This window comes from Lathamus discolor, chromosome 5, assembly GCF_037157495.1.
Source record: "Lathamus discolor isolate bLatDis1 chromosome 5, bLatDis1.hap1, whole genome shotgun sequence".
NCBI lineage: Eukaryota > Metazoa > Chordata > Aves > Psittaciformes > Psittacidae > Lathamus > Lathamus discolor.
In genome coordinates this window covers 62990794-63018389 of record NC_088888.1, presented here as the reverse complement: position 1 = coordinate 63018389, position 27596 = coordinate 62990794, and the positions used below count along the sequence as shown (strand labels likewise).

The window sequence follows — 27596 nt, the reverse complement described above, 5'->3', positions numbered from 1 at the left end:
CATACAGTAGTAGTGTTCCACAGCTTTGGAACATGAATTGTAGGAATAACTAAGTTGTTGAACGGAAATAAGTTGACATTGACCATTGTGAATCTGTGAATAACCCTTAAATCCCACCCATAAGAAGACATTACAAGTTAAATATATATTCTATGCTTTCAGCAGCTCTTTAATGACAGTCATTTTACTATTTAGGCCACATGCTGCTGTAGGGAGACTACACTGAGATTTGAACTACTGAGATTCCTTGATTTGTATCAGGGTTTAGTTAATTTATAGAATGGTTAGGTTTGGAAAGGATCTTAATATCATCTAGTTCTAACCCCCCTGCCATGGGCAGGGATGCCTCCCATTAGACCATGACACCCAAGGCTCTCTGTGCAACCTGGTTTTGAACACTGACAGGGGTGGAACATTTACCACTTCTTTAGGCAACCTATTCCAGTGTCTCATCACCCTCACAGTAAAGAACTTCTTCCTTATATCTAACCTGAACTTCCCCTGTTTAAGTTTAAAACCATTACCCCCTGTCCTGTCACTGCAGTCCCTGATGAGGAGTTCCTTATGAAGGTGGGTTGTTTTGGTTGAGTTTTGTTTTTTTTTTTCTGGCTTAGGATGGTTGGTTTTGGGGAATTTCTGTGAGGCCTGTGACCCTTCATCTTATATTTTCCTTTTAAGGCTGTTGTCCATACTCTTGGTCCATGAGGAGAAGGAAGGGTTATAACCTTTAATATAGGGCATCTCTACAGATCTTCAGAAACAAGAGGTAGAGAGGCCAGAGATCCTAATTTGATGCTCTATTTTGAAACAGTTTGCTGAATATTTAAACTGGAAACTGGATTCTTTCTTATATAGCCATGCAAATGTCAAATTTCAGACTATTCCATGATACAATAGTGTAGTTGTAGCCCTGATTTAAATAATGGCTATAGCAACATTTACTAAAACCTTAAAGGTGGCAGAGAAAAGTTATAATTTCCTTAGGGTCAGTGCTCAGTTTTTTTGTAGGCTTTCTGTAAAATTGAGATAGACTGTCCATTTGCATTTTTCAACATGAATATTATTGACAGCATACCTCAGAACTAGAAGGTTTTTTCCCAAATTTGTGTAGATGAAGGGTTTTGTACTTTGGAGCTACCATTTTTAAGCTAGATACAGAATACAAATTGAATTCTGGGAAGATTTCTGCTTAGGCAGTTGCCTTCTCTTAAACACCAGGGGCTTTGAAATGAATGCAGAGATGTGTGTAATGTAATGTCGCATACAGACTTTTTTAGTGCAGATGGAATGGTAATTTCAAGGTCTGTGTGGATGTTGGGGGAAGGGAAATTTGCTTTGTTCTCTGCTGTCTCCTGAGTCTGCAAGTATGCTCTGGTTTCTAATATTTTTCTTTGGAAATCCTCTTCTGCAGAGGGAAACCCTGCATCTCTAAGGCCTAGAAGGAAGTTATATCCTCCACAAATACTGCTGTGGTTGATTAGCTAGTGATATAGTAAAGAGAAGTGAATTGAATGGTAGCAGTTTATGGTAGCAGTTTATGAATTTTAGTGTGGTTTTAATGCACATACTATTTTACTGTATATTTAGTTTTCCGTGTATAAAATATGCAAAGGACTGATTCATCAGAAGAGTAATTCTTAAATGTACATCCACTGAACAAAGCCAAATCTCATTGCAGCAAATATGGCTAACAAAACCACTGTTTATTCACAGAGCTCGGGTGTGGGTATCAGAAAATATGCTTTAGTTTGAAGTAGGTGTAAGACAGAAAAGCATTCAGAGTGTGTGTGTGCCAGTTAACATACAATGCTCCACTTAATACCAGCATTCACTAAACTGTGATGCTCTTAAGGGGCACAGGCATATGCTATTCCTGGCAGTCTCTGTTTAGCACCTGCAGGCAACCTTGAAAGGAATTTCAGTAATGCTTGTAACGAACCTGTCTAAGCAGGGAATCTGCTGTTCTTTTCTCTCTGAGACTGGGGCCTGAGGAAGTTTAGCTCAGGTTGTGGTGTCATGAGATTGAGTAGGCCAATCCAACAACTCTCACCACTGGCAAGAGAGAGACTTCCTTTTTTACCCCTGCTCCCAGCTGTGCAGCCCTGGCGCCATGCATGGTCTTTGGTACACGCTGGAAACCCAGCTCACTGATCTGAGGACATTCCCCCTCCACCCCAATAATAAAAAAATTCCCAAACCAAAAGCCCCAAATGTTTCCTGTTCAGAGTCTGGGCAGTAGCTGGGAGTAGGAAGGAGCTGAGCAGGCATAATGATTTTGGAATCTGAGACAAATATGGCATTTGAAGGCAACTGAATTTGGGGAATCCATGATGTGCTTGGTTCAGAGACACTGCAGAGGGATGCTCGTACTGCTTTTTTTCTAAACAGTGGGCTATGGAGTGACAAAAAGAGGGGTCTGTATACCACTCCCAGAAGTAGGGGCCCTCCCTACAGGGTTGGGAAGGGAATCAGGCCTGGGAGCATACTGCCTGAGAGTTGCAGGGAACAGAATGGGAGACGTGTCCAGGAGAAGGCCATTAGAACAGACATGGGGCTGAAAGCATGGGCAGACATGAAAAGGCTGATGGAAGAAAAGGCAGTGGCTGCTGGAGCCACGCTATCTTCTCTTGTCCACTTACCACTCAACCCTGGACTCTAGAGACTAGTGGAGAGGCAGTGACGGGGTCCGAGCTGCTGGAAAGTTCCTGTGCCAGTGTGTCCAGAGCTTGCAGTTCTTTGTCTGGAGTAAGCCAAGACCATTTCAGTCTGTCAAAACCCTTTTCCTACTCAGAGAGTAGTAGGGAGGCTACTGACTAGTGTATACAGATGTGTCTTACTCCGGTGATTCCTCCAGCTGCCATAGATTCATGATCTTTGGATTCCAATTGCCACTTTTGTGTTTTCCAGATGAGCTCCTATTAATTTCTAGTCTGTAGGGTGTTGTCCTTTATCTTTACCTTTTATACTTTACTGCTTTGCTGCTAGTCATGCTGTGAGTTGGTTCCAACAACAATTTGCCCAGCAATCACAAAACTTTCTGTCAACAGTAGTTTATTTTTTAAAGAAATGAAACCTAAATGGCTTTGATGTAGGTTATCACTGAAGAGATTAAATTTTGCAAGTAACGTGTGTCTATTTGATGTTCAAGCCTACTGTGAGCTAAAGCCTGGTATTAACTTCTGTTTACCTTCTATGGTTTTAACATGGCTTAGAGTTGCAGCCCTGTGCCTTCTGTTTACGTCTTCCTGTTTCACCCCCAGTTTTTCTGCAGCAGCATATCTTCTGGGATACAATCCATAAAAATATGTTCCTAGTTTGAGGATTACTGCTGTAAACTGAAGCCCTACTTGTGTTGTATTAGTAGATTTAATGCTGTGCTAATATGTAAGTGCATTTAAAAATTTAGAGGAAAAACTTGACATTTTGAATTTTGTCTCTCCCTTCCTATGTAAGGCAAGTATTGCTCTAAAATTACCTGGGTAAATAAGCAGTTATATAAAGTGTCTGTCTTAAGACATACATTCAATCTTCACATTGTGCTAGAATGTATCCATGAAGTCTAAAAGCAGAATGAATTTTTATTTTCATTGCTTGTAAGGTTACATAACTGGTATGCTGTCTGCCTCCCATTGTAGTTGAGGAATATATAAATGAGTTGGATGGAAAATTTAAAAAAAGAAACAAATCTTTGAACACAGCTATTTGTGATATGAAGTCTATTATCTAGCTTTATTCTTTAATGCGCATTAGCAGATATTTTTCTGCAAAACAAAAGGTGACCTAAGGTATAGAATGAAATAATGTAGAGGATCTATCTTGAAAGTAATGTATTTAATATAATTTTAATTTCTTTTATAATCCCACATTTTCATATAACAGACTGGCCACACATACACTATAAGAAATGGTAAAGCTCACTCTTGTGGTATAGTAAGAGAAGTGCAGAAGCAACAGCCCTTTATTCAGTGATTTTTGTTTGCACATAAACATTAGAAGTGACCCTTAAACATACTGCTTTCTGTAGATGGATTCTTGATAGTTTCATTCTTCTCTTGATGAACATAGTTTTTTTGGTGTTTTTTTGTTTTTTTTTTTGGTTGTTGGTTTTTTTTTTTTTCCCCTTTCTGTGGTCTAAGAAACTTTACAGGATTGATGCAGTGCACTGTCAGGCTGCTGGACAGGTATTGATGCTTACAGCACCACTAACCAAAGCTGCTTTACTGAAACTCACTGGTTTTTCATCAATCATGAAGTTACGAATACAGCCAATGAAGGAGTTGCGTGTAGTCAGGCTGGGTGTCAGCAGAGACTCTGGAAAAAGCAGATTAACAAAAAAAATTAGAGCTTGTGACGACCAAAATAATCAGTTTGATGGCAGAATCTTTCCAATTTACTACTAACTGCAGCTCTGCTGAATCTTCTATGGGTCTTTTAAAATGTCTGGCCTACGGCTTGTGTCCTACAGACCATTAGGATAAGTATGGGGAGTTACTTACATTTATGTAAAACTCCTCATACTACATAGTAGAGGCCCAAGCTTGCATTTTTTGACATCTGCATCTTCTTTTAAGTAACAGAATAGATGAATCCTAGCCACATTGTAATTTCTTTTACCAATACCTATATTGTCATCTGTGTCTGATTTGCTAGTTTGCAATTAGTTTACTATATTGCCATGGTATTAATTAGTATTATATCTTTTTTTGTTGTCATGAAGTTCTTTAAGATTCTTCTGTGCCAGGGTGATAATGGCATTATAGAGCCAATGTATGGCATTACTTTAATATTCTGTAATTAATGTAGAAATAGAAGGCTCCATTACGATGCAGAACAGCATTTGTAATTACCACTTTATAATAGCTCTCTGGGAAGAGTTCTGTCCTAAAAAAAAATCCAGTTTGGATTTAAAATGTGCACAGGCATCTGCGCATAGATTCTATTATCCCCTTTAGGCTCATTTTTCCTCCTGGTAGTGTGGGTTGGATGAGAACATCGCACACTCAAGTCACTAATCCAGGATAGGCAATATAATAAATTTTGTAGTTAGAGCTCTTCATGATTGACATGCAAGGCACAGAGAAATAATGCTGCATATTTTCAATGAGAAATGTACAGATAACTTAAAAATTGAGTCACGTAGTGTTGATTACAGTTTGTATATGAACCCCAACAGAGTAGCTCTGTCTGTTGAATAAGGGAAGTAAATGTAGTAATCTTGGCCCACGCTACACAGATGGTCTGTGAGTCACAAATTCAAATTAGCAGACATCTGTGCTATAGAAATCACTAGTCAGAAAAAGAAATTTCATGTTTTGTCTTGTGTTCAAAGATGCTGTTGCTTGAAGAAGAGGAAATAAGCCTACCAGCAAAACACCCTTGAGACTCCAGTTACTGTGACAGTGAATTTCCAATCTCATAAATAAATAAATCACTTCTTAAAAATACCAGTAAGCACATACAGGAAAGTAAAATAGAAAAATCCCACTTTTTTCTATGCGGCTGACTTTTCTACAGAGTCCCTGCCTGACTCTGCAACATCTGTGACTGTTTTAATTTCAATGAAGGGGCACTTTTTTTCATTTGAGAACTTGAGGCAGAATGTGTCTGATCAGGTCTGGAGCCTTTGAGTTTTACCAGGCTGTTCACATGAAATATGTTGTCCTCTTTTTTGAAATGAAAACAAAGTCTCTATGCTTTCTCTGGAAACTGTTGAAATTTGAGAGCAACATACCAGAAAGCTGCCAAAAACTTACCTGGTACGCCTCCAATGAACACGGGCTCCCTGTGGTCAATTGCCTTTGGATTTAGTGGCCCTACTACATGGTTGACTTCAGAGTCTACATCCAGCTGCACCACATTAGCATCTCTAATAACTGAAAGGAGAAGGAGCAGGGGTCAAGACAGTTGTAAGAAATAGCATGTGAGTTCTCTGTGACAAACAGGAGTTTGATCTGAGTAGTCCGATTTAGTGTTTTCCAAACTGGGTGTGAGCCATCAGTGACAACGTGGGCAGATTCTGGCATAGAGCAGGGCCAATGGAAGATACAGAGTGGGAGCAAGGATGCTGTTGAGTGTGGCTCTGGATTGCTGCCAGGTGTGTCTAGGCTGCAGTGTATGAGCCTACAATGGCATGTGGCTTAGAAAACTGCCAAATCACTCCCAATAGAGTGCGTACTAAAATGCATTGAGGTTTCCTCCTTTCTTGTGTGCCTTGGTTTCCTTCAGAAGGAAACCAGAATGCATAGGAAAAGGGTGCATACTCGGATGTCTTGTGGGTGTGACACTTGGAGACATCCCAAGTCAGCATACAGGAACATAAGGAATTTCGAAGTATCTGAGGTTTAGAAGTACTTTTTGACTTTCAGACTTGGGAAAGAAGGATGGCTGATTGGTACAGAGGCAAAATCCTGACTGTAGACATCTCTCTCTGTGAAGCAGAGGCTCTCCAGATCTGTCTTGTTATTTGACCTTTTAGTGCAGCATATACCTGTGCCTACTACATTCTACCAATTTATTTAATCTCTAACTGGGAAAGAAGAATATAATCCAGTATACGATTTAGGAATTTCAGCTATGCTGTCTTTTGTTCTTTAACAAGGAGCTTCCATCTTTGCTTGTTCTTTGAAGGAACTTGTGCTAGTCCTCCCAGGAAGCTCTACAGTTCTTGTATCTGAGGGATAAATATGACTATGTCTGTCACACAGACCTGTGTCTTGATAGGTGAAAGGAAGAACTGAAAATATGACCCTATTCCCAGTGCACTGGCCCATGTAGATGGATATCTAGGGAGGGAGAACTGAGCTCTGTCACCCTTACTTAGGGGATGATCATGTTTTACTGACCTGCAACTCGGTGCCATCTGCCATCACAGAGACTTTGTTTCAGTGTCACTGAAGTTGAAAAATCCCTGATTCCATTATTCAGTTTCACAGTAACCTGGGGGAAGATAACATAGTTGTCACTGCCTCTTGTTCTCCCTTTTTTTTTTTTTTTTTTCCCTTCTGTTGTAATAATGCTGTATTTCCCACTCAAAACATGCCTGGTATGTAAGTGAAAGAAAAGCATGATTTCCTGAAATTCTTTAAAATAAAGAATTTCTAATTCACAGGTTTGAGTTGCAAGTTTTTGTGTTCCCCCTTTCCTCCTCCCATTCAATAGTTCTGCAAGATTTCTGATTTGAACTCAAGGAAGAGTTCAAATCAAAATTAAAAGATAACAGCTATTTTCACTAAAATTTTCTAGTACTGCTACTGTATAATTTCCTGTGTCGTAAATTAGTGTTTAGAAGCATCAGATGATGTTTTGGTATCTTGCTAACCACTTAATAAGGAAAACAGTCATGAAAACCTCAAGAGTAAACAAGCAGACGAGATGTGAGAAAGGAATAGATAGAGAAGTTAAGAATGAAGAGAAGTTAAGAATGACTTTAAGTTACTTGGTCAGATTTACCAGAACTCTCTGGCAGAGCTGGAAAACAAACCTAATTCTGAATTTTGTACGTGTTTATGTCCCTGTTGCAGCACACAAGCTTCCCACCGCTGATTGCTGGAGAACACCAGAGTCCAGCCACTCAGGCTATTCAAATGTCTAAGTTGTCTCTGATAATGTTGACACCTTGCTGACTAAAGATGTTAATTTTAGAGGATCTCTGTTTCAATATAGAAGTAGCTAAGAATTTTTTTTATTTTTTTTTTCCCCACAAGGGCATGAGCAAACAAAAATGAAATGATCCTCATGTTCTCTTTTATTCACACTTGGACAAAATATATAGGAGCTGTTAAAGTGGCAAATACAGATTCATGAGAGAAAGTAGCTCCTTAATAAATCACTCAGACAAGCTGTACTGATAGAGATGTATACATTTAAAAGATGAATTAAAGGTGCTGATTTAATTTGCCCAGCAAATACGTTTTCACAGAATAGGTCTTCGGTAGTACATTCAAAGAGAACACATAGTTAATGGTAAAAACCACAAATGCTTATTAAGAAGGTAACTGGTCTACCTGTCGCATTGACAGCAGGGAAGAACTGCTTTTCCAGGGTGAATTTTATTTACGAATTGCATATGTGTTATACAGGAAGTGAGGTTTGAAGCAGTAAGGCAGTATCTTTGGTTAGACCAATGATACAGTTGGTAGACCGGACAAGTTTCTGGACATGCAAACCTTCCATCAGATCTTTACATAATAAGTATTAGGCTGGACCAGTTGTATACAGGTGCAGCCTTTAAGTATGACTTTAAAGTATTGCAACATGCTTTAAGAAGTCCTTTATTAGTTCACCAGGGACTAGCTGCAGCTGTAAAATGGGGTTTATCTTACCTAATCAGCTGTCAAAAATTAAGTGCCTGACTGGAGCACCTGTTGTTCTCTCTACAGTGAATATAGAGAAATAGATTTTCTGAATGACAGATCAACAAACCAGACCAACAGACAATCAGAGTTCTCCCTTTCGATCACTGTCGCTATCACACACATACGTGTTAGAGGAAGAAGACACTGAGAGCAGCTCAGACTTCTCTTTTGAGAAAAAAGATATAAAAATTCATCAGCAGTTACCTTCTTGTAACTGTTATTTTTAATGTGTGGATGAAAGAGCAGCAGCAAAGAGTCAGTGCTCTTGCTTCTTTTCAACTGCTCATTAAATATTTATGTGTGGTATCAGTAAAATGATCTGATTTTGTCTTGGGTGTTATTTTTTTGCATTTTAGAATAAATATCTGGGTTGCTTAATCTAAGCAGTTAATGTATTGAAGAGAGAAATAAGAATCAATTAATGGGAAACTTGTAAGACAAAAGCTGCATATAGCAGAGCCCAAACAGGTAGGAGAGGAGCCAGTCAGAGCAGTGGAAGAAATGCGACCTTCATTATACCTGTCCATTTCTCATGTGCATATTCAGGTACTCTCCATTCACACTGTGACCATGCAGTAAAATTCCTGAGCTGCTTCGGGGACGTATTTCAAAAACAACTTCAAATTTCAGGCCTAAACTGAAGGATTCATCTGTGAAGTAAAAAGAATAACGTTCATTTTGTAGTGAGTTAGTGATGAAATGGGACATTTGTTCAAAGTCAAAATAGATATTCGTAGCCCTGGGTGGAACTTATTTATCCTGTCTTTCAAGCTATTGAAACATGTGCCAGTACACATACTTGAAGAGATAGCATGGTGTGCTGTCAGTGACCCACTTCAACTTTTGTTTTGATTGTTTGCTTGGCATACTAATAAAGGTTTCTTTATATGGCTGACTATTAAAAAAAAAAAGAAAAAGTGTTTTGTTTAAAAATATTTCTTATCGAAGAAATGGGAAATGGACAGCAGAAAGTAAATTATCTGGTTCTTTTGGCAGTTTCTTACTGTGCAATTTGCTAGATCCTCAGCAGTCGTTACACAGTGAGTGGGAGTTCACTTGAGCTTTGATTCAGTAAAAGGAAAAACCTCCCCTTTTCAATCTGGTTTTAGGCCAGGGAGCAAATTAGAAACATTGTATAATAATTCTTAGTGTTGTGCAATTTCCTTTCCTGTTCTGATCAGAGGCTGTGTGACAAAAAACCCCTCATAAAACACCTCCTGGAAAACAGCAGGCTTAAATGACAGAAAAGATGAGTTCTGTCATGCTGTTCATTATCAAGGCACGCAGAAAGTCTTTTCTTAGGATTTCTTAATTGTATGTTATTAATTAAAAAATGAAAGGGATGACCATTTGCTGGTGGGCTTGGTCTTAGCTTGACTTCTACATGTCTATGATAATTGTTACCATATTATAATCTGTTCCCTTGTGAAATTACTCTAATTATTTGAAATGCATACATATATATTTATGTAACACCATGTTAAGTTTCATGGTGACATTGTGACCTGCCAAAATCAGCTGCTCACCACAATAATGATCTGTATCCAATAATCCTTACAGCTCACAGCCTCAGGAATTACCACACCCTTTAGTGAAGCACATTCTGAAGCATAGTGATTACTACAGTCTTATTATGGGATACATTTGATTAGTAGTGTTTTACCAAGGACTACATATCCTCCTTCTGATGAAAAGTATGTTCCTGCTTCTGATGGGCCTTCAAAGCAAGGTGTGACACTAAATGTCTGCGAAGCTGAAGTGATTGATCTTCCATTGAGCTGTAAATTGCTGAGACAACCACTAAAACTGTAGACAGAGTTAATCTGAAGGGGGAAAAAAAATAAAAAAGGCATGATTAGTAGGTAAACTGCTTGTGGAAGGAAAGAAACTCTTCTCGCCTTATTTGTACTTGTTTATAAGCTATAATGTGTGCACATCTACGGGGGTATGATATAATAGGCATCGCAGAAACATGGTGGGATGGCTTCTATGACTGGAGTGTTGGAATGGAAGGTTACAGGCTCTTTAGAAAAGACAGGCCCGGCAGGCAGGGAGGGGGAGTCCCCCTTTATGTTAGGGATAGGCTGGAGAGTATGGAACTCTGTCTGGGGGCAGGTGAGCAGTTTATAGAGAGTTTGTGGGTCAGGGTTAAAGGGAAAACAGCCATGGGAGACATTACTGTGGGAATCTGTTACAGGCCGCCTGATCAAGGAGAACCTGTGGATGAAGCACTCTACAGACAGATAGGAACAGCCTCACGCTCGCAGGCCCTTGTTCTCATGGGGGATTTCAACCACCCTGACATCTGTTGGAATGATGGAACTGCATGGCACAAGCAATCCAGGAGGTTCCTCGATTGTGTGGAAGACAACTTCCTTCTGCAAGTAATAGAGGAGCCGACAAGGAGAGGTGCCATGCTTGACCTTGTGCTCACCAACAGGGAAGGGCTTGTTGAGAATGTGGTACTACAGGGAAGCCTTGGATGCAGCGATCACGAGATGGTTGAATTTGAGATCCCCAGGAGAGTGAGAAGAGCGTGCAGCAAGCTCACTTTGCAGACTTTGGCCTCTTCAGGAGCCTGCTTAGTAAGGTTCCATGGGATATAGCCCTGGAGGGCAGGGGGGCCCAAGACTGTTGGTTTATATTCAAGGATCACCTACTACAAGCTCAGGAGTGCTGCATCCCAACTAGAAGGAAGTGCAGCAGGAGGGCCAGGAGACCTCCTTGGATGGATAAGGAGCTGCTGAGGAAAATTCAAAGGAAAAAAGAGGCTTATAAAAAATGGAAGCAAGGACAGGCGGCCTGGGTAGAGTACAGGGATGTTGTCCGGGAAGCTAGGGACCAGGTTAGGAAGGCTAACGCCCAGTTAAAATTAAACCTAGCCATGGATGTTAAGGATAACAGGAAGGGATTCTACAGGTACATAGCAAACAAAAAACAGAGTAGGGACAACATAGGCCCCCTGAGGAAGCTTTCAGGAGAACTGGCTACACAGGATTTGGAGAAGGCTGAGGTTCTGAATGACTTCTTCGCCTCGGTCTTCACTGGCAAAGGCTCTGACTGCACCACCCAGGTCTTAGAAGGTAGATGCAGGGACTGTGAGAATGAAGAGCTTGGGCCCACTGTAGGAGAGGATCTGGTCTGAGACCGTCTTAAGAATCTGAACATGTACAAGTCCGTGGGACCTGATGAAATCCATCCGCAGGTCCTGAAGGAGCTGGTGAATGGATGTGCTAAGCCACTGGCCATCATATTTGAAAAATCATGGCAGTCAGGTGAAGTTCCCAATGACTGGAAAAAGGGAAATATAACCCCCATTTTCAAGAAGGGGAAAATGGAAGACCCGGGGAATTACCGACCAGTCAGTCTCACCTCTGTGCCTGGAAAAATCTTGGAGCAGATTCTCCTGGAAGGCATGCTAAGGCACATGAATAACAACAAGGTGCTTGGTGACAGCCAACATGGCTTCACTAAGGGGAAATCCTGCCTGACCAATTTGGTGGCCTTCTATGATGGGGCTACAGAACTGATGGGCAAGGGTAGAGCAGTTGATGTCATCTACCTGGACTTGTGCAAAGCGTTTGACACTGTCCCACACCACATCCTTCTCTTTAAATTGGAGAGATATCAATTTGATGGATGGACCACTCGGTGGATAAAGAACTGGCTGGATGGCTGCACACAAAGAGTTGTGGTCAATGGCTCGATGTCCGGCTGGAGACCAGTAACAAGTGGTGTCCCTCAGGGATTGGTGTTGGGACCGGTCTTGTTTAACATCTTCGTTGCTGACATGGACAGTGGGATTGAGTGCACCCTCAGCAAGTTTGCCGATGACACCAAGCTGTGTGGTTCGGTCTATACGCTGGAGGGAAGGAGCGCCATCCAGAGGGACCTTGACACGCTTGTAAGGTGGGCTAATGCCAACCTTATGAAGTTCAGCCATGACAAGTGCAAGGTCCTACACCTGGGTTAGAGCAATCCCAGGCACAGCTACAGGTTGGGCAGAGAAGAGATTCAGAGGAGCCCTGCGGAGAAGGACTTGGGGGTGTTGGTCGATGAGAAAATGAACATGGGCCAGCAGTGTGCCATCACAGCCCAGAAAGCCAACCGTACCCTGGGCTGCATCAAAAGGAGCGTGACCAACAGGTCAAAGGAGGTGATCCTGCCCCTCTACTCTGCTCTTGTGAGACCTCACCTGGAGTATTGTGTGCAGTTGTGGTGTCCTCAACAAAAAAAGGACATGGAACTGCTGGAACAAGTCCAGAGGAGGGCCACGAGGATGATCAGGGGACTGGAGCACCTCCCGTATGAAGATAGGCTGAGGAAGTTGGGGCTGTTCAGCCTGGAGAAGAGAAGGCTGCGTGGAGACCTCATAGCAGCCTTCCAGTATCTGAAGGGGGCCTATAGGAATGCTGGGGAGGGACTCTTTGTCAGGGACTGTAGTGACAGGACAAGGGGTAACGGGTTAAAACTTAAACAGGGGAAGTTTACATTGGATATAAGGAGGAAATTCTTTCCTGTTAGGGTGGTGAGACACTGGAATGGGTTGCCCAGGGGAGTTGTGAGTGCTCCATCCCTGGTGGTGTTCAAGGCCAGGTTGGATGAAGCCTTGTGTGGGATGGTTTAGTGTGAGGTGTCCCTGCCCATGGCAGGGGGGTTGGAACTAGATGATCTTGAGGTCCTTTCCGACCCTAACTATTCTATGATTCTATGACTGTCTGGTGTGTCAGTTTTGAATTAAAAAGCAGTTTTCAGAGAAGAGAAGCAGGACCAATATTTTTTATAGCCTCTCATGTCTCTCTGATGATTTTAAGGTACCTCCAGCTTGTATTTCTCTTACTGAACCATAAGAAAAAAGCCCAAGTAGGGCAAGGCAGTGTTAGACATATCTTATACCCTCAAGGCTTGACAGGTGTCTGCATTTTCTGAGTAGTGTTATCTGTCTTGTTAGGTTCATAACACTAAAGATTACCTTGGAGGAGACTTGGTTGTGTTCATTTTTGCTTTAACACTCCTTTCCATATACTTCAGTACCAAGGTGTAGGGTGGAATCCTGACTTCTAGGTACTGTCTTAAACAGAGATACTAAGGCAACACTAAAATCTCTACAAAACTCATCTGTATCTCAGACTTCAGGGTGAAACTGATCTTACCTAACTTTGCCTGTATCATCTAAGCTTGAATGTCACTAGGATTACTCTGTTCCACCTGCTTTCCATTTGCTGCTGCAAGTCTATGGAAGTCTAGCCCAGCAACTGCCAGCCCAGCCTTGCGTGAGATTTGCTATCCACTTGAACCTGAGCTTCTTGTTGAAAATTCAGATCATAATATGCTTTTGCTGGAACTCATCTTTACAGTCAGTTTTGCATCTGTACATAGAGGTATGGGATGATGGAATGGGTGTGCGCTTTACCTGGATATTTTTTACAGCTTTTCCAGGAGCTACACCCCCAATATAGAGTGGTTCAGTGACTTGCCAGGTATCAGCATTATCCATGAAAGATTCTTCCAGTACTCGGAGACCATCAATTATCAAACGACCAATATTTTTTCCTCTAATAAATATCACCTAGAAAAGAAAGAAAAAAAGTTTGAAAGATTACTTTCATCTGTTGAGGGAACACTCCGGTATAGTGAAAGAAGATAAGAAGTTTGAGAAGAAAAGCTTGTAAGTGATAAGCTACATGCCTGTTTTATTAATTGCCAGTATTCTTTGCTGGATATCCCTCTCTTCACATTTGTGTAAGGGCTAGATAGTAACACTGCTGTCTTTCTTGCATTTTAGTGTACAAGACATATTTAATCAAGGTGGCACGAGGTAACTGAGATCTGTTCATCTTATATTAGCCTATATGATTCATTGCTACAGTACTATTGCTGTTAGCATTTTCATGGTCTTCGCCAGTTTTATTTTCTGGTTCCATCCAGCCTTAAGTGTCCAAGTTAGCAGTTTAGTGACTGTAGACTTCCTCTGTAGTCAGTGAGGAGAAAGAAGTACTTATAGGGATGCTGGGGATGGACTCTTCCCTAGGGACTGTAGTGACAGGAAAAGGGGTAACGGGTTAAAACTTAAACAGGGGAAGTTTAGGTTGGATATAAGGAAGAAGTTCTTTTCTGTTAGGGTGGTGAGGCACTGGAATGGGTTGCCCAGGGAAGTTGTGAATGCTCCACCCCTGGCAGTGTTCAAGGCCATGTTGGATAAAGCCCTGGGTGGTATGGTTTAGTGTGAGGTGTCCTTGCCCATGGCAGGGGGGTTAGAACTAGATGACCTTAAGGTCCTTTCCTAGATGACCTAGGTCCTGACCTAGAACTAGATGACCAAGGTCCTTTCCAACCCTAACTTTGATTCTATGATTCTATACAGAGGAAAATTCACCTTGACCCCTAAAATTCACTTTTTGTTTTCATAGACTTCAGAGGGAGCCTAAGACCGCTGTGCTCCTTGCTTAGGCACTTCATACAAATTTGCTGAACAAAATCCTTTCCTAGTTAACTCTTACTTGCCTCACAGCTCTGCTTATTTCTGTCACTTCTGGTCAACTGTTAGTGTTGGGAATTGCTGGATTTTTATAATAGAGTCACTTTCCTGTCCCTAGTTAATGACTTGATAAAATTCTGCATAGAAGATTTAAAAATATTGGCAGAAATTTCTCAACATATGGGTGTGGTTATGAACATGTGAATGAAAACTCCCTGAGCTGTCACATCAGTTGTGTCTTTACTGCAGCCTTGGTAGCATGTGCCATCATAATGGCTACTTTCTTTTACTTACATTGTGCCAAAGGCCATCATTGTATTTCTCTTGGCTCTTAATCCTTATCTTCTGATGACCAGCATTAAACATAAAAACGAGTCGGCCATGAGCAACGAAAAGCGCCATGAAGTTGGTCTCTTTTTGATCCGAGACATAGAAAATCATTCCATGAGAAGAGTGAGTTTTCAGACTGATAGAGAACTGAGCTCTGTCACATAAAAACACAGTATAAAAATTAGAGCAGATATAATTAACTTAAACTACAGCCAGTGAAATACTTAGATTTTGCTCTCATCTAAATGAATATGCATTTCCTTTATAGAACCATACTGGTTTTGAAGTAGAAGTCAAAGTTGGAGGAGAAGCTGCCTCACAAGGAGCTTGTTTTCAGAAATTAAAATCTCTGGCATAAAAAAAAAATCAATACAGACCACCAATAACTGACACTATATACACTATATTTCCATTCCTGTTGAACAGCAACAGGGGGACTTTTTAACTGTGATGGCATGGAGGCCTTACAGTTCAAAAATGATGTTATTCCATGCTCACTGCTAAGCTTCTCCTTCCCTGTAGTTACTTGTGAATTCCAAGACAACATGGCAAGTTTTATCAACTTGGTTTGACACTGTCAACAGCAATGATTTCTTCAGTGGTTGGTATTATTACTTTTGGTCTAAAAAATTGCATAGCTGTAGTGTCGCAGGACAGTGTCAGCACTAATTACTCCTGCTTCTCATGTCAGCTGATGAACCTAGCTTCCATTCTTTATGTTGCCTGGAGGATCTACGTGTATGTGTGTGTGTACATTCCAAACATACTTAGGCTCTTGCCAATATCAGTTGTTTTAAAACATTACAAGTCATTGGTTTTTTTTAAATGCTCATTACAATGATGAAGCTGTAGTAACAGTCGTAAAACAAGTATAACTAGTAGGGATGAAGAGACATACTAGGGTTTGGGTTTTCCTTCTTCATGTGGGCACCATGAGGACCGCCCTAAGTAAAACACTATTAAATTAAAACAAACATAATGCTTTTTTTTTATTTAAATCAGGAAATAGCACTCTTCTTTTATAAGTTAGTGGTCTGGTAAGTTTCCAGGAAGTGCTGTGCTGTTGAATTTATAGTCTTTCATGGAAAGTAGTAAACCAAAATCCTTTGTTGGTTAACATACCACACAGCATATTCTGTGGGACCTGAGAATTCAATGTCCACGATACCTGGACTCTATTAATTACCTGAATTTCCATTATGGCTTGAATTGGCCATGGTTTTCATAGCTTTATATCCTGCTGCCCCATGTAGAATCCTAACCATTAAACAGTTGACAAGGCCTAATCAACATGTAGCTGCTTCATTTCTTGGTGACTGTTCTGTTCTTTTCCAGCTCTGCTCTAATGCCATTGCTTCTTCTGTCAAGAGACTGATGGCGCATTGCTCATAAAGAGCTAACATCTTCAGAGTCTTCATGTAAATAGGCAAGGAGACACATTTTGTTAATATACAATGCAGATGGAGACTCCACAAGAGGGATGTAACTGGAAGCACATTCTATTTATTGCTCTTACTCAACTGAGATATTTTTTAATATATTCTAACAACATGCTCTATGCAAAACTTAGCCCAAGATACAAAGAAAAAAGCCAGGGTAATAGCAGAAAGGTCTCTTCACCTTTGACTGAAATCCTTTGGTATATGATCAAATTCTTGCCGGCTGTTTGCAGTTCCTCCATACTGATATGCATGTTCAGTTGCCTTGGGATTCATGGGCAAGTGGCACTGGGGGTCTCTTTGCATATTCACTTCTTGATACAGTTTTTTGAGGCCAGTTGAAGGCTGTTGAATCTTGTCTTTATCTCTTCCCACCTTTGTAGAAAGAGAACCATTAACCAGAAATTTTAACAAAGATTGGATATAATAAAATAACTATAACTTATGTCTAAGCTGGTGCCATATTTTTCCTTTACAAAAATACCAGGAATGGTTCCAAGACAATTTTTCCCTGAACAGATCTGCTACAGATGCTGATTTAGGGCAGAAAAAAAGAAAAACAGAATACTTGTATTATATGTAGCTAACAACTATAATTCAATTATTTTGCAGTTTTCCTAATTTAATCTTTTTCTCTCAGCTTTTGACGATATCAGCTATACTGTAGGCATAGGGACATGCTTGGACTAAAAGCTATGCATGCTGAAAGGTTTGGGTTTTTTTTTTTTTTTTTTTTTTTTTTTACATTTATATTAATGCATGCTAATTGTACCCAATAGAGAGAGCTACACAGAAGTAGCTGAGAACAGAAGCAAGCTTATTGCCTTAGGATATAAAAGAAATCAAGAAGGCTTGTTTCCACAGTACTCTGTCATAAAATTTGTTTTACAGCTCTAGCAAGAGAATTACGGAAGTGCAGGCCAGATAGGTGGGGTCAGGGCAGTCATTTGCAGTGGTGGAATATATAAAGGAGCAGGATCCTTTCCTTCACATATCTGAAATAGTCTTCATTTTGGATCCATAATTTGGAGAATTCCCAGTCATGGCACAGTATATGTCAACTTTGGAAAACTTGAGGGTGGTACTGGGGCAATTTGTAGCAAACCTTTTTATTACGGTTTCCTTTGGCTTTCGATGAGTTTTTTCCTTTCTTATGCAGAAGAGCAACTGGAGGAGATTCAACAGGGCATCCATATAAAGAAGTCTGAACTTTCTCAGGGTACTGCTGGAAATCTTCCACCTCAACTTCTCGATCCAACCTATGTTTCAAAGAGGAGATGACAAGAATGAATCATCGAATATTGGAATTGTCTTTAGAAAAATCACAGAATTTTACATTTATAGTTGAAGATATGTTTGGATGGGCTTTTTTCATTCTTGTGTCATGGATAATAGTACAGATTTATCAGCCAGTGTTTGGGTAATGCGGGCAGCTTATCCTCCCTCTGCCTGTTGATCCATGCTTGCATAAACAGGGAGTCTCAACCTGCAGCATCAAATTCACTTTAAAATCTTTTTAAGATTTCACATGACCAGACTCCTAACTTCACACGCTTCTTTGAGATGCCTTAATATAATTCTGTTTCAAAGGCAGAGCTGAAAGCTACATAATATAAATGTAAATTAGAGCTATGCAAATTATACATTACACCAGCAGTATTAGCAGGTACAGGACTGAAAGCTGATTTACATAAAATTATTCCCACTGTAACAGTACCTTAACTTAGCAGGCCTGTGCCAGCAGATTCTGTGGCAAATAAGGTAAGAAACTCATTCACACATACTTTCTAGCCCCACAAAATGAGACAGTGATTTTTCTGGTGACAGTAAATAAATTCTCTTGAGCTACTATTTGAGCTGTCAGACAGCAATTGCCTGGTAATGTGTTGGGCAGGATGCTACACACCTAGTGAAATAAGCATTGCTTATGCAGCCAGTGAAGTTGGCTTGCTGTGTTCTGAAGGGAGAGCCACCAAAATAAAACTTCTTGATGCTGTCCGGGCTTTTCCCTGCTCTGTCCTTTGGTGGGTTCTTCTTGCTTTGCTTCTTGTCATCCACAGTCAGCTCATATCTGCAAAGGCAAAGCATCCATTTTGTAGGCTAGTTTTGGAAATGTCAGTGCTAGTGGTTAGACAGTATATTACATGCACCCAAAAATGCTCTGTTCAGCATATGTATTACTGAATGGTAGTGCTCAAAGTCATAAGAAGATCTTGCTTCCAGGTGTGCAACAAGTAGCAGTGCAATAACCCAGTGAGTCCAGAGTTGAGTACAGAGGCCCATGGATTTCATAACAGCGTGGGTTTAGTTGTGAAGTCCAAAAAAATACAGTCCACTCATTGAAGACAGATAAACTAAGGGATAGGTAATAAGTGGATGAAGCCACCACTTGGGTAATACAAGATCTAAGCATATGCTAATCCTTCTTTATACCTGTAGCCATTTTTCCTTCTCTTTCATCACAGTATGTTGATGTTTGAACTTACAAATTTTATTTTTTTTACCTTATCTCATTTTGCAACACATTGATTGCTGCAGAAGTCAGGAAGGACTGTATGGCTTTAACAAGAAACCTAGTATAACTAAAGCAGCAGACATCGATTTTGTCTGGCAAGTTCAGAATTCAGCACTCAGGGAAACATGACAGTCCCCATGGCTATTCCAAAGCACCTTTTTGCACCTTCAGCTTTTCAAACTATGTTTCTTGGGTGTCAGAAGTTGTAGGTACAAACCTCTATTTCCATTAGAAATCTGAGTAACACCAGGTTGTATCTGCACAGACAAGATTCTTGAAGAAAGATGCTTTGATTATTTGATCCTCTAAGAAAATTTTATGTATAATGTACCAACAAAACAATGCTTTCAAGTTTTTTAAGAAGCATATATGAACACTTATTCCCTACTACTGTGTTTAGTCTTACATTTGTGTCTGTCAGTGCTAAAAATATTTCAAACATGTTCCACTGTATATATCCCAAATGAATGCTTTTTGTGAAGATGTCTCAATTACTTCAGGGTCAATTTGGAATTGCTTTAACAGATAGAGCAATCAATCCTGATGAAAAATTAATCTCATGCTAGTCTGAAATTATATTAAACTGCTTTCATACCTGAGGACAAAAAAGGACTAAGCTTTTAGAGGAAAATATGATTTTAGTGTTACTAAAAATTCCCAGCATCTTGTGCTCAGGCCAAGCTGGCCAGTTTTCAATCATATAGATTTTTGACTTTGTATTTTTTTAATTGGATTGATCAGTGAAACATACTACTTCAAAACACCCCACATAAACAACACTTTGAAAGTGAATATTGAATGATAGTGTGCTTTACAAGCAATATTTATATTCTAAAGATAGGGAACAAAAGATGCTGGCCAGCTTTACCTTTCTGGGGTGACAGAAGTAACGATGAAGTGGGTTTTTCCATCATTGTAATTTCGATCTGGTGATTGAATTTTTATTCCACTTGCATTTAAAACCACAGCACCTCTGTCCATAGAGATGGATAATACATCTGACTGAAATACAAACAAAACCATCTTCATGAGCAAGTGTAACAGAAAAATTAACAGTTCTTTGCATTTTCCTGTTGTATTTATTTTCCTTCCTGCTGTTTTCCGTATATGTGCTTTATTTGGAGAAAGGTACACTGAGAAGCAAAATAGGAGATAATGTCATTAAAATTTATATTCTTACTATTTTTTTTAATCCTGAATTCTGGGAATTCTCCTGCTGATTTTCTCATGTAACTGTCATATGAGCTCCTTCCATCTAGCATGGATGTATGGTGTTTACATTTCATTTGTGTTTCTAGTACCCCTGGTACTGTACAGAGCAGCTGTTACTGCAAGTTTCCCACTGGCAGAAGATAAATACATTTTTTCCTTTCCAGGATCGTAGAATCATAGAATAGTTAGGGTTGGAAAGGACCTCAAGATCATCTAGTTCCAACCCCCCTGCCATGGGCAGGGACACCTCACACTAAACCCTCTCACCCCAAGGCTCTGTCCAACCTGGCCTTGAACACTGCCAGGGATGGAGCATTCACAACCTCCCTGGGCAACCCATTCCAGTGCCTCACCACCCTGACAGGAAAGAATTTCTTCCTTATATCCAATCTAAACTTCCCCTGTTTAAGTTTGAACCATCCTACGTCATAGCAGGAATACTGTGTTCCATTAAAGCGAGCACTGCCTCTCTGCACTGGTAGGAATCATCATGTCTCATTCTGTCAAGTGGTAAATAGCTGAACCTCCATTTGTTAAGCAGGGCACTTGGCACCTCATAGGATTAGAGCTTTTGAGTTAAAATCAGAAGGCTTCATTTATGCATGTGATGTGGATATGGTTACTGATCTCAATTTAAACTAATACTCAAGACTGTAAAATGTAAAAGTTGAGGAGTGGTTATTAGTGTCATATGGCCTTCCCTGCTGCACTGCTGATCATCTGCAAGTGTGGCAGAACAGACATTTGGGCTTGGTTGCAAATGTTCTGTCATCGGAGCTCATGCTTGCTACAGATGTCAGTCTGGGTCTGCAGGATCTTGGAATCACTCTGGCTCACACACCACTTTGGGAGTGCAAGTCTGTATTTCTGCCCACATCACACCTCTCAAGGGGGCATTTAGACCAGTCTGGCTTCCCATAGCTGCAAAGAGACATTCTTAAGCACAGCTTTTCCCAGTCTAAGCACCGTCTGGGAATACAGGCGGCTTTCTGACTGATTTCTGTCAAGTCACCAACGCTCAAAATACCATCCCACTAATTCAAACAAACTTTCTCTTTGCTTCTAGGGGTTTGTCCCTGGATGGAAAATGTTAGGCTCTTAATGTCATTTGTACACTGGTAGCACCTACAGGTCCAAATAGGGTTTGCAGTGCTGCCTAGCACGGCAAGATCCACTGTGCATTTCTGCCTTATTCTGACCTTATTGAGCACGAGTACATACTAATTCTAGGCATATGATCAAATTCTCTTCACAACATCAGAATAATGTCTAAGCATTGCTAGTTTTCATCAGTAGATCAAATGCGAGCTGTGAAAATGAGGTCATCAGTGGATGCTTCTACATTGAGGATTGCCTTCTCTGTTATGAAACCATGAAGCGAGAAATTATATTATTCCTTTAGTATTCTCCTGGGAAACAATGCAAGGATAAAAGAAAACTAATCGAAAAGAAATATATACTCACTCCTTCAGAATAGTAAAACAGCAGCCCGTTGGGCTGCAATGTCCGGAAATTAAAGCCTCCTTCAAATTCACTAAAGAGGGAAACTTTTTGGCTTGATGAAATGAAGCTCTCTCCATTGAAATATGCTTTGCGGGACATCTGCATATTACATAAAACAAAATTACAAATAAAACTCAGAAAACATTAAAGTCATAAAAAGAATGAGGCTATTTCTTGTTTTTTGTTTTTTTTTTTTTTTTTTTTAAGATGCTGCCAGTTCAGTTCTATTCCTCAATTTTTCCTGTGTTTCTTAACCTGATTCATACAGTTTCCTGGGATTCTTGGCCTCATCCTAAGCCTGCTGATGTTAGTGAGCATGAAGACTAGAAGCACAGGGGGCTCAAGTCCATGTCTGAGCTGTGTGGCGCTGAGCCACCATCTCAACATGTGGTATATTAGTTTGTGTGCTGCACTGAGTGCTTGGGCAGAGTGGAAGGGTTTTGGACATGGTGATCTATAATCCTCTGAGTATCAGGGTTAAACTGGGTCTGAGGTGGGGTAAATTGCAGTTAGCTTCCTCCTTGACAGAAGGTGAGGTTGTGTGAAGAGTTCTGCAAGTGGTGGGGTCCTTCATCTCCACATGGCTTTGGATAGACATAGCCGTAAGATAAAGAACACAAACACTGTTTAGATTTGCCAGCTTTGCATTGTAATGGACAAATCGTGAATGATGGAAGGGGTCAGAAGTGAAATGGCAGTTTTCTCAGTGTTAATGCTGGTACAGTTGGTTTGTGTATCACAAAGGAAGAGCTGGCCTGACTTAAAGGGAGAACTCATTTGAAGGGTGAATATCTTGCTGTCTTTTTCATTTCATACATCTGTATTAGGATGCATGTGAAGACAATTCTCCTTGTTTCTTTGAGAAAAAAATCAATTACATTGGAATATTTCCTTTCAGAATACAGCACACAATTTGTTTCGGATTCAGCTGCATTCTCACATAAGATAAGAATATCAAGTCAAACACCTCATGCTGTAATTTGGGGTGAAAATTGGGTAGTATGTCACCAGACTTAACAGACACCCCCCCGCAGTCAGTGAATGCCTTGTCAGTTCCTTGGTTGAAGACTTTCTATTTTGGAGTAAAACTCAAGCTCAGCTGTGAGTCCACTGTCAAAATTTTGTTGTTATCTCACACATGATGTTATACTTACCAGTGAATCCTCTGGGCACCCATAGCTGATTCCCAGGGTTCCTGGTTCTTCTAGCAAGTTGAAATCCTTCTTTTGGAACTGGAAGCCTTTCATGCAGCCTTTAAAGCCGATACTTCCTGCCAGATGTGAGCTGATGCTGTTGGAAAACAGTGCCAAACAAGCTGCAGTTAGATAGCCCTTGCCTTTCTGAACAGACTTTTATCACCAAGGTGTTCTATAAGACTTAGAAGACCCTCAGTCATTTGCCTCACTAGTGCCCAGTTCCTGCATCTTTGGTTAAAACAACTATTTAACCACATTATGAGTTTTGAAAAGTCAAAATGCACCAGTTGTAATAATGAGAAATATATGAGAGTTCAGAGAGGAAATCCATATAGAGTAACTTAGATAAAAATAGCTGCTGAAATAAAAATACATTCTTTTAAAAAGTATTTCTACCCACTTCCCGTGAAAATCAATGGAGTTCTAGCTCATTTTTTTATTATTTTAGAAAAGTTCTGGTTTAGTTTTCCTGTCTTGCTTTTACGAGCAAGCTCCATTCTTGCCTTTGAAAGCAAATGGATCTCTATTTCTTAACAAACAATAGTAACAGAGGTCAGGGAAGTAAAAGTAATGCTGCTTGCTGATGAGCAGCTTTCTACGTAATTGTAAATGAGAGTAGTGGGTAGGCTTCCAGGATCCTTTTTATGTCAGATTTGAGGTAGAGAGCACAGCAGTGCATCTCGCAGCTGCTTCTCCTCACCGCTCTAAGTTTTTCAACTTGGGAACTAATATACAGGAATGAATGTGAAATCTGGAGTTTTGACATGGCAACCTGTAAACAGTTTTCGTTCTTTTGACAGAATGTATTTTAACAGTGGGATTCTTCTCACCTCACGTGAGATGATACTGACAGTGTCAACATCTGCTTCTATGCTAGTTGTCTATGAATTGTCTCATTGTAAGGTAGACATTGAAACACAAGGGATGAATCAGGCTCTGGAAATGCTTATTTTTCTAAATTGGCAATAATAGACCATCAAGTGAAATAGCAAAAATGTACATGTCTGAAATAAGGTGAGAGGAGGAGCGCTGTAGGGGCTTAATCTGCCCCTCAGTGGAATCAGCAGGAAGGCAAAGACAGGAAGGCTCCTGCAGTCCTCACTGCGATTTGGATCAAAGTGTGAGGTATCAGTCAGTGTTTGATCTCTACTCTGATTGACGATGTGACTGGCTGGATGCCACAAATATGCCTTTCTGTTAAATGCCATTAAATTAACAACATTTTCTAGAAGCAACAGAAACTATAGAAGATAGGCTTTAACCCAAAGAGAGGCTTCTGATTTCATTTCCTAATAGTTCCAAGTGCCTAGTACTCCTGAATACCCATACCTTTCTGCTTTATGCAGGTGAGAGAAAAATAACATACAGTGGTACTTCCACATTCATTTACTTGGGAAAAAAACACAATTGACAAAGGAAGGTGCTGTTGAATATGCTTTCATATTTGAAAGAATATGAATCTCATCCTCTAAGACTAGAGCTAGTTTCCCTCCCTGCTGCTGCCCCCCAATGTCAACTAAATGTAAGTCTGTCTAGAGAAAGGAAGTGTAAATATCAGAAGTAGATAGTAGTAGTAGTAGAGGGATAGTAGTAGATCATTAGTAGATGATATAATCCTGAGTTAGGCCTCCTGTTGAAAATAGAGTGATGTCACCACAGCTGGACCGTCTTTCTTGCTGTCTGCCCTTGTCATGAGGACTGAAGCTGAGTACAATATCAAAGACAAAGGTGTAGCTCTGCTTAAATAATTTCTGTATGGATTTTTCAATATTATAATGGATTGTATTTTTACAATGCCCATGGATTTTTTTCTGGTACAACTGAATTATTGAGATGCTATTTTTACTGCTTTGACAGTACCTTCCAGGTGTTTTGCAAGATAAACTTTTGCAAGAAAATTGTGAGCATAATTCCTGTAATTCATCTTGTATCCTACATTTGTGAATAAGTCTCATCTGCCATTGAGCTGCTTAACTGCCTAGATTTCTAGGTCCTTCTGGGCTTTTTTCAGTGTTCTCTAGGCTTGATTAACCAAAGTAATTTTTACCATCCTTTTGTCATTGCTTTCTAGATCATTAATGTGTTTAATAGCAGCCCAGAGAGATATCCTTTGGGCATATGCTATAGACTTTATATACTTGGAAAATTGAAGAGTTACTCCTACATCCTATTTTCTCTTTCCCAGCTGCATACTAATCCACTGCAAGCCTTCCCTCTCTACCCCACTAGTTTTCTTAACAGCCCCTTATGACAGACCTTTGTAAAGAACTATTTGAAAGGCCAGATAAATTACATACTCCTTCGCCTTTCCTTTCCTCCTTTCTTTACATGAAGTTTGTCCCTAGCTTAATCTGTAAGTGGTTTATGTCTCAGACATTATTTATCGATTCAGCAGGCTCTCCTAACAACAAAAGGTTTCAGGAGATCTGCCACTACTGGAAACCATTGTGCAGCATTTGCTATCTTCCCTTTATTTTTTTACATAGAGAGTATTTTAAAGAGGGATGGTATTGCCGTTAGCAGTTGTGACACTTGAAACAGCAGCTGGAGCCCTTCTGAAAATGCTGGCCTTGCTATCTGACCTCAGGAATGAATATTGCCTGTCAGAAGAGCATACTCTTCTTCAAGCAGCCAGTGTGCTCTCCTAGAGCATGACCCTGGTCCGGGAGATTCCCACTGCAGGAAATGAGAGTTATATAGTCCAGTGAGATTAAACTTGGCTTCTGTCAAATGGTACAATGGGAAAATGAGACTTTTTCTTTTCTTCCCACGCCTACACAGAGCCAGCTGACTTGGGTCAGGAGAGAGCCTGAGGTGGATCAGAACTGAAGGACATGACAGGAAAAATACCATCTTTAGATTTGAAAATGCAGTTGGTAGAGGGTCTTCAGCCAGTGCACTCCTATTTTACAAAGATCACTTTTTGCAGAGCAAGGTGGAATAGTGGTTCTGTGTATTCCTGTGTTCTTGGAAAATGACATTTTGGTTTAAGAAGACAACAGTCTGTTACCCTAAAACTAGACCAGTTTCAGCAGAATTTACCTGTGTTGGGTCAAGCCTAACCCTTGGTACTTCAGAGCTCTGAGACACACTTAGAAGGGTGTCCGAGGGCTTGTTTGTAAGTATTGAGGCTGGGAAAAATGTTTATTGTAAGCACTTCAGCACAGGTCAGAAAACATAACTTAAATATGGTGATTACTTCAAGATAATGATTACAAACCAACCTGGAGTGCAAGACTTCAGCAGGTGCTCCTCCAATATAGATGTCTGTGAATGGCATTGCTGTTCTTTCATTGTCCACACTTTTTATATGTCGCCTGTCTACTACCAAGATCATCTTCTTAGAATTATGATATATAATAGAAATCTGTAAAGAAAAACATGTGCTTACAAGTGCCCAAAATGTCATCTTGTGTAAGTTGTCATGGTCATTTTCCAAAATTGATTGCATCTCTATCTCTTTGTTTGAAAATTCCTCCCATGTATCAAAAAAGTTGTTTGTAAATCAGGAGAGGCTGACAACAATTACTAGGAGGGAGCTTATTTTGATGTCACAATTTCTCCAATGACTGAAACCACAGGATATTTCATTTAGAAATAAATCCACATGTAAGTACCCCATATCAAACTCTATACTGCAGCAAACAGATAAGCTCCATTAATTTAAGAGTGCTTTCTTGATTTATCCAAGAAGTTAGGGAATAAATCTTACAAACTTTTTTTCATTGTCAAAGTGTAAAAGGCTTAATTGTGCACTGCTAAAATGTGTTGAACAGAATTGTAGCTGTCATTGTGGATCAGGAATCAGACTTTGGATTTACACCAAGTAAATGACAGGAGAAGCAAGACACTGAGAGGGATTTGCTACTGTCACTGTTACACATATTTAAATGTATATGTATATATTTATTACATACATATTTAAATGACTGCTATAAAATGAATTTTCCCTTCCCATGTAATGAAAAATGCTGTATTTCTTGCAATACAATAACTAAGGTGGTCAAGTCAACATAATGACACATTTTAAGTTGAGGAGAGTTGTACATTTGAATGATATAGTTGTCCTGGATATAATTTCATTTTGAATTAATATCACTTTTTCTCCCGTGTGAATTGCCCTGTTCTTGGCTAGTAAGATGAGGAATCTGTCCACAAGCAGTGATTACCAGGAGGGCAGGGAGAGCCTTCCCTTGCTACCACTCAGTAGTGCTGGGACTTGCATGTGCTTGTTCACATGCAAGGCAAGCGTGTGAGTGCTCTACTCTTCTGCCTGCTCTACTGCATCACCTTCTGGCCCCTCATACTTTTCTCCTTTCATTGGTGTTGAAGCAAGTTATGGCTGCTTTGGAACTGCTGGGGTAGTTGGTCAAATGGCTGTGATTGTAACCACATCTCTACCTCATGAAATTTAGCGTCATTAATCTGAGCCTTCTTCATGGAGTCCTCTAGTAGCACAGGACCGGTACTGAAACCGAAGTCATAGCGGAGGTACAAGAAACCATTGTGCATCTCTAGACTGAAGAACATACTCTGTATAAAACAAAACAGCAGTCAGAAAAGCACTAT

The 27596-nt window shown here is 40.2% G+C and overlaps 1 protein-coding gene across 1 annotated transcript in view; it reads right to left on the bottom strand.

Annotated features, from left to right (window-relative positions):
- Positions 1-3701: 3701 nt before the first annotated feature.
- Positions 3702-27596, bottom strand: part of LAMA4 (laminin subunit alpha 4) — a 103562-nt gene continuing 79667 nt past the window's right edge. The window contains exons 24-38 of the mRNA XM_065681047.1: positions 27429-27560; positions 26252-26394; positions 22986-23121; positions 21793-21930; positions 19985-20118; positions 18508-18672; positions 17707-17860; positions 16783-16976; positions 15127-15316; positions 13768-13923; positions 10018-10177; positions 8874-9004; positions 6843-6936; positions 5754-5873; positions 3702-4311 (exon numbers count right to left, since the gene is read on the bottom strand). Of these exons, the coding sequence (XP_065537119.1) occupies positions 4166-4311; positions 5754-5873; positions 6843-6936; positions 8874-9004; positions 10018-10177; positions 13768-13923; positions 15127-15316; positions 16783-16976; positions 17707-17860; positions 18508-18672; positions 19985-20118; positions 21793-21930; positions 22986-23121; positions 26252-26394; positions 27429-27560 (2193 nt within the window). The 3' untranslated portion in view covers positions 3702-4165. The remainder of the gene's footprint in view (positions 4312-5753; positions 5874-6842; positions 6937-8873; positions 9005-10017; positions 10178-13767; positions 13924-15126; positions 15317-16782; positions 16977-17706; positions 17861-18507; positions 18673-19984; positions 20119-21792; positions 21931-22985; positions 23122-26251; positions 26395-27428; positions 27561-27596) is intronic.